At 37.5% G+C, this 6744-nt stretch overlaps 1 protein-coding gene across 1 annotated transcript; it reads right to left on the bottom strand.

The window, feature by feature from the left end:
* Positions 1-858: 858 nt before the first annotated feature.
* Positions 859-4158, bottom strand: LOC110930816 (ribose-phosphate pyrophosphokinase 1). The gene is made up of 9 exons (XM_022174203.2): positions 3983-4158; positions 3538-3696; positions 3224-3472; positions 3010-3153; positions 2699-2866; positions 2559-2628; positions 2019-2100; positions 1772-1931; positions 859-1195 (listed from the first exon to the last, which is right to left on the bottom strand). The coding sequence occupies exons 1-9, from the start codon at positions 4067-4069 to the stop codon at positions 1157-1159; spliced, it is 1158 nt and encodes a 385-aa protein (XP_022029895.1). The 5' UTR covers positions 4070-4158; the 3' UTR covers positions 859-1156.
* Positions 4159-6744: the final 2586 nt, after the last annotated feature.

Below are 6744 nucleotides of genomic sequence, written 5' to 3'. Positions count from 1 at the left end.
TTTTTAGGAGACTTTGTACCCTTCTTACAATTAGAATCCTTTATATTTGATCCTAATCCTTCAAATGAAACTCTATAAATTATTAGTGGGCAATGTATTATGGCAACTAGACACCAGAAAGCATAGATTGGGGCCTGTTTCTTTGTTTTATTATCTTTTCATGAGTAAAGATGACTTTTTGTAGTTATCTTTTCTTCCTTTTGCTTTGAACTATGTCGTACAGATATCTTGTGCAGATAACCGAATTCATATCCTTAATATGCCACGAATGGAAGACGATTTTTGTAATCAGATATTTGGTTCCCTGATATTTGAGATCTAAACGGTGTAAAACAATAAAAGTTCATTTTATCAGCCTCTAGAGATGTTGAGATGGTCGTTATGTTCGAGCATACTGCAGAATTATCGTTGTTGTTGTTCGTACAAAGACTTGTGGTGTTAAATTCAACAGCTTGTTTGATGATCAGCGGTGCACAAGCTATATTGTATTATTTATAAGTGTTGATTTTTTGCTCTTCTATTTTGTGCCAATCAGGATATGTATCTAAAACACAAGCAATAAACACAACCTATATAATGTACATATACTATGTATTAACATTCACAGAGTTGATTATATCCCTATCTTAGATTAACCAAACCACAAACCGTGTTCTCACCGGTACCCTATCATCGATTTCATAATTTGATTACATACAAAACTTTATTGCCGCTAACACAGCTCTCATAAATATGATTGTCTGGCTATGGGACGGTTGAAGCATGGCTTGGGCGTACAACCGACCATGGAACATTCTTGTCGCTTGTCATGTTGAGCCTATGCAAAATTTGATATTCATTTATGAATCATAGCATTAGTTCCTTAAAATCCTCAAATGTTCATTAACAGGGAACATGTCATAAAATATATTTTGACCATAGTCTTTTAATAGTTATGGATTATTTAAACAGGTGTCCGTCCACACATGATGCTACATTTTACGAAAAAACACTTGCAGAACAAATGTGTCATGTCCTTTAGCCGAGTCAAAGTCTTTGTATACCGAAGCTTGTTTAGAATGGCAATGTAGGCCTTTATACAAAGTTTTGATTCTGCATAGGGTTAATATTTGTACAAAGGACGACAACTGAGACGATGTGTGAACCACACAAAATCTTAATCGATGCCCAGACCAGAGAAGTGTTCAAAACCACCCTGCATAAAACACGGTATTGACACGAATTAGCAACTTGTTGAACTTACTTTATGAGTGCTAAATGGATCAAAACCAGAAATTTAACACAAACCTAAAAGTAGTGCCATAAACATGACACCGAACTCAACACGAGTATTTGCGGGTTAACATGAACAAGACCCGTTTACCCATATTTTTTTTTTACCTTTTTAGCATATTAATACTCTAAAAAACAAATTACAACCTAAAAAACGAATGTGTGTAAAATATTTGGCATAAAATACCCAAGCAATTTAAGTCGCACATTTAAAATTCTTTTGAGTAACCAAACGATCGACCCACGAACCCAGTAAATCAACCCAAACACCCATTTCGTGGGTTCGACCCCAAACTGGCCCGAACCCATTTAGACTAACCCACAAACCGTGAATTATCATCGAAGTTATTATTGTAAATGATAAATGAATGAACTGCTAACAAAAAATTTAATAGTACAAACAAAGTAGTGTTTGTGGGTCGGTCAGCTCAACCTAACCAATTACGAGCCCATCTTTGCAGCTCTAGAAAAAAGCATATAAATGTAAAACAATACTTACAGGGTAATCATCATGCACACGCCAGATGCTCTCGCCAAGTAGGTTTGCTACCGATAAGACAGTCAGCTGTGGGAAATAGTTCTTTTCAGACACCGGAATGGTATTCGTGATAATCACCTCTTGAAATAGACCACTTGACAACCGTTCAATTGCTGGCGGACTGCCGTAAAACATATCCACTTAACTTAAACCATTCATTTTCATACGGAAGAGACAAAGTATGAGGTAAAAGGTGTGTGTGAGTTACCTGAAAACAGCATGCGTGCTGCATGCATAAACTTCCCTTGCCCCTTCACGATGCAACAGGTCTGCTCCTTTGGCAATAGTACCTATAAACACAAAATCAACATATTAATCGCCATATAAAGACTACGGAAACGAGTTTCGAGGCGTTTTCCCTTCGCCTCACAAGGCGTAAGCCTCGAGGCGGTATTAATTAGTAAATAAATATAAAAATTATATATATTATAAAAATAATAATATTAACTAATTTCATCATCAGTTTCATCAAAATCATCAGAAACACACTTAAAAAAGACATGAAATGCTTGAAATTGACACAAAAAGTCAAAAACATAAAAAACAGCTATCAAAATCCCCTGAGGCGCAGCTTTCTTAGTGCCTCAGCCCCTCTGAGGCGCATATACATTAAAAACACCATGAGGCGCGCCTCAGACTCGTTTTTTGGCCGTTTCGCCTCGAGTCGCGCCTTGAGGCGCACGCCTCATACGTTTTTTAAAACCATGATAAAGAGATACAAGAGGAAGAAGAAGAAAGTAAATCTCACCAGCAGTATCGATCATGTCATCCACCATAACTGCTACTTTACCTTTCACATCACCGATCAAATTCATTACCTGAAACGGGTAATATCAGAAACATGAACAGGGAGAATATAATTCTTTCCTTCATCTATAAACTTCTTACTTCAGCGACATTGTGCCCATGACGCCGCTTATCAACAATGGCCAATGGCGCATCAGATAACTTTTTAGCAAAAGCTCGTGCTCTAGCAACTCCACCAACATCCGGGGACACCACTACTAAATCATCCGTTTTAATTGTCTTGCTAGCAAGGTAATCAAGTATCACGGGCTAATGATGCAAGTAGAATAAATATCAGCAAGTAGTTTTTAATCAAACAGTAATGAGATGAAGAAATCCTGAATAAAATCATCGATATGACGACTCGATAAGTTGTGCAACTTAAGTCTGTAAAAAACTATCAGATCCATTACCTGACCATGAACATGATCAACCGGAATGTCAAAATAACCCATCGATTGCCCAGAATGAAGATCACAAGCAAGAACTCGATCTGCTCCTGCTTCGGTTATCAGATTTGCAACAAGTTTAGCTGCAATGGATTCTCGTCCTTGAGTCTGAAACGAGCAAGTTACGTGTTTAACAACCATAAGTTTCAGCAGCAATAATCTGGAAATACTAAGGTACCTTGCGATCAGCCCTGGCGTATCCAAAGTAGGGAATAACGGCAGTGATGGTTTTAGCAGATGCTCTGCGACAAGCATCTATCATGATCAGAAGCTCCATAAGATTTTCATTTGCAGGAGGACATGTCGGCTGGACAAGATATACATCGCACCCTCTAACACTCTCGCGCAACTGGACGTATATCTCTCCATCAGCGAAACGTTTTATGTCGATCTTTCCAAGGTCTAGGCCCATATAGCATGCAACTTCCTGTCAAATACTAGTCTATTAGTTAGCAACACAACAAAAACATATTGAAAGTGAGCAAATTGTACCTCAGATAATAATGGATTGGCAGTGCCTGAAAAAATCCGAAGTCGTTTCTCATCCTTTCTAACTGGCGTTCTCTCAAACTGATTTGAAGTCAACGAGTAAGGCATAGCTTCTTGCTGCAAATTCGGCCTCCCATTCTCCTTGTAATTCACCCTGCAACTCTGTCACCAAGACATCATAATTAGCTCAACACTTCCATTCTATCTATATTCATTAAAGTGAATTCAAAGACATGATAAACGCAGTGCCAACTATCTAAAAAGTTTTACTTGTTGATCCATCCAGGTGATTAATAAGTTAGATGAAGACAAATATTCAAAGTTTATTATTATCTAGATTCAAAGTTTTAGTTGTTGATCCAATCGGGTGATTAATAAGTTAGATGAAGACAAATATTGAGGTAAAAAGTAATGTAAAGCATAAAAGAGGTGCATAATAATAGCTCACAATGAAGGTGTTTTTGGCAGGGATTGAAGAGCGAAAGTTGTTGGTAGGAGCGAGCTTCCCCGAAGAAGAATAAGCAAGAGACGCCATTGGCTAACGAATGGTTACACAACAAGAGGCGAGGCGGGCGATGATTAGGGTTTACAAACATCTATATCTCATTTTCTTTTTCCTTTTTTTTTTCTTTTTTTAAGCTTGCGATGTATACTAATAAAGCCCCATAAAAGCTTTATGGGCCGTTATATCATTAAGGGGGTGTTTGGGGTTGAGTTTTGAAAATAGATTATGCGTTTTGAATAATCAGAATCAGATAATTAGCTGTAACAAAACGTGATGCAGAAAGATAGTGTTTGGATTTGATTATGTTGTTTGATATCACAATAATCAGATAATCAACATTGTTTGGATTTGATTATGTTGTTTGATATCACAATAATCAGATAATCAACTATTTGAGTGTTTGGCAAGTATATATATTTTAAAAAAATAAACAAGTGAAAACGTAAAAAATCAGTTTTTGGATTATCACGTTTTCCTGCAGCAAGGGGTGACCTACTTATGGATTATCACGTTTTGAACTCTACAAAACGTAAAAAATCACTTTTTATTAATTTTTTACCAAACACTCAAAATAAATTTTTTGCGATTTCAAAACACAATAATCAAATAATCAGGTTGAAAACGCAATCCCAAACACCCCCTAAAACGCGTAGATATAAAACCCCTATCTTATCATTGGTCAATTAATTAATTTTTAATTTTTTAATTAATTTCTAACTTTATAAAATTAAAAATCATTTCATTAAATAAAAAAAAAAACATTACAATAAAATAAAAAAAAACATTAAATAAATTAAAAAAAAAACATTACACTAAAATAAAATTAAAAACTCAACAGGGAATATTATTTTTCGATTCGCTCCTTTTGTGTCAACGCCATCTTCAACGCTTTTCCGGTTAGGTGGTCGTGCGATTTCGAGTAGAATTCAAAGTCATGAGCCCATTGTCTATCCCGCATAATCTCGGTCACTTCGCAGTTATCTTCCATACGTTTAGTCCTTAGTTCGTGTATGTCTTGAAGTCGTTTGTTTATCTCCGAAAATACATTAGTCATTTCGGATCCCCATCGATGATGACACGGGCCTTTTCGATCTTGCACCGCTTCTTCCAGCGGGTCGTGGTAGCTCTTCTACCGGCTCTTCCTCCGAAATATCATCATTGACTCGGTGTTTCGAGCGACGGAGGTTGGCGTTTCGGGTTCATCCAACTCGTTGGTTTTTTATCTCTTTGACGGCATTTTATTTGTCGACCGACCGGCCTTTTGTTGATATCGGTCCACTTGCCCGATGTAACATTTGTGCTTGTAATCTTTATGAACAGTTCTATTATCAATAAAACAATGTTATTTTATCCCAATGTTTGTTTGGTTGTGTTTTACATTTTTCATGTTTTGACTTTTGTTCAATTTCAAACCCTACATCGCTTTCTGGAGAATTATACGCAAACTGGTGCGTAAACGTACTCAGTTTAATGCGACAAATACTCTGGAACATCAACATATACTCAACCTACCTTAAATAACCTTTACATAACTTAGAAATAAGTTTTGAAGGCCTTGGTATAGCAAAAACAAGTTAATTCGCTTACAGGGACTAAACTTGACAAACTGCGAAAGTATGCCAATTTGAACTGTAACGAACATTCCGGAACATGTCCATAAGTTAAACATACCATAAATATCCTTTACATAGCTTAGAAATAGGCTTTGAGGGGTTTGGTATGCTAAAACAAACTTTTGGGTCATTCAGGACTAAAAGTGTCAAAAAGTGCACAAGTTTGCACTTTCGAGCATAACTTACGTTCTGAATACGTCCGGACATCCAAAAATTTATGTAAACATCCTTATATTATGCCTTAGTGTTTGGCATGAGAAAAATCCATTCGTCGCGTCATTTGGATCGTTTTTCACGCTTATGCGCATTCCGTCGTAATTAAGCGAACATCGCGATCGTACGGCCAAACGAACCAACATCCGGAACATTTTTGAGCATGTTTCATGTCCACAATGTTTAGGCATCATTTTAGGGCCTTAAAGTTGGCTTTACGGGCCTTAGAAGTGTCGGAAATGGCTTAAATACGCAACAGGGACCAAAACTGCCATTTCTGAAAGTATATGCAGATCAGACAGGCCCAGGCGGCCCGCCTGAGTTTCTGCATATCCTGATGTGGGCCGCATGGCACTTCCAGTAACCAAATTTTTGTTTTTTCTTGCAATTTGGCCTTTCAAACACACCAAGGGGCAATGCCCTTTCACCCAATCAAGAGCCAAGGGCCATTTTCAGTAACCACAACATTTTGACAAGTGGACGCTTAAGATCGTGGCACGAAAATCAAGAAACGATCCTAACGGCTCTACTTTTCCTATAAATACCCCCCCCCCCTTTGATGTAAAACCCACACAATCTGATCAAAATGCTCTAAGTTGATGCCATTGCTTCATACCTGAGCTCTTTGATCTAGATTAGCATTCGGGGACCCTCCGTAAGTCTTCTTTCGTTCTTTTATTCGCTTTTCGAGTCCGAAAGTCAACGTTTTGTTGACTTTCTGCATTGACCAGCCTATGGTCAACCCGAAGTTCATGGAACTTCATAACGTGAGCGTGATCACGATGGTTATAGTCCGTAGTGACTATACCTACGGATTACCACGTTATCTAGGCTCAGTGACGAGTCGTAGTTTCGGCCAAAATGTGCATTCTTGCATAT

Source organism: Helianthus annuus, chromosome 8 (genome assembly GCF_002127325.2).
Source record: "Helianthus annuus cultivar XRQ/B chromosome 8, HanXRQr2.0-SUNRISE, whole genome shotgun sequence".
In the NCBI taxonomy this organism is placed as follows: Eukaryota; Viridiplantae; Streptophyta; class Magnoliopsida; order Asterales; family Asteraceae; genus Helianthus; species Helianthus annuus.
This window is presented reverse-complemented; position numbering and strand designations above follow the sequence as displayed.

Bases quoted from the DNA above. Each gene is read 5' to 3' on its own strand.
- LOC110930816 (XM_022174203.2), bottom strand. From the start codon at position 4,069: ATGGCGTCTCTTGCTTATTCTTCTTCGGGGAAGCTCGCTCCTACCAAC. The intron at 2,867-3,009 runs GTAATGGATCTG...TTGCATCATTAG, and splicing joins TTGATCATGTTCATGGTCAG to CCCGTGATACTTGATTACCT. The intron at 1,196-1,771 runs GTAAGTATTGTT...TGTTTTATGCAG, and splicing joins GTGTGCATGATGATTACCCT to GGTGGTTTTGAACACTTCTC.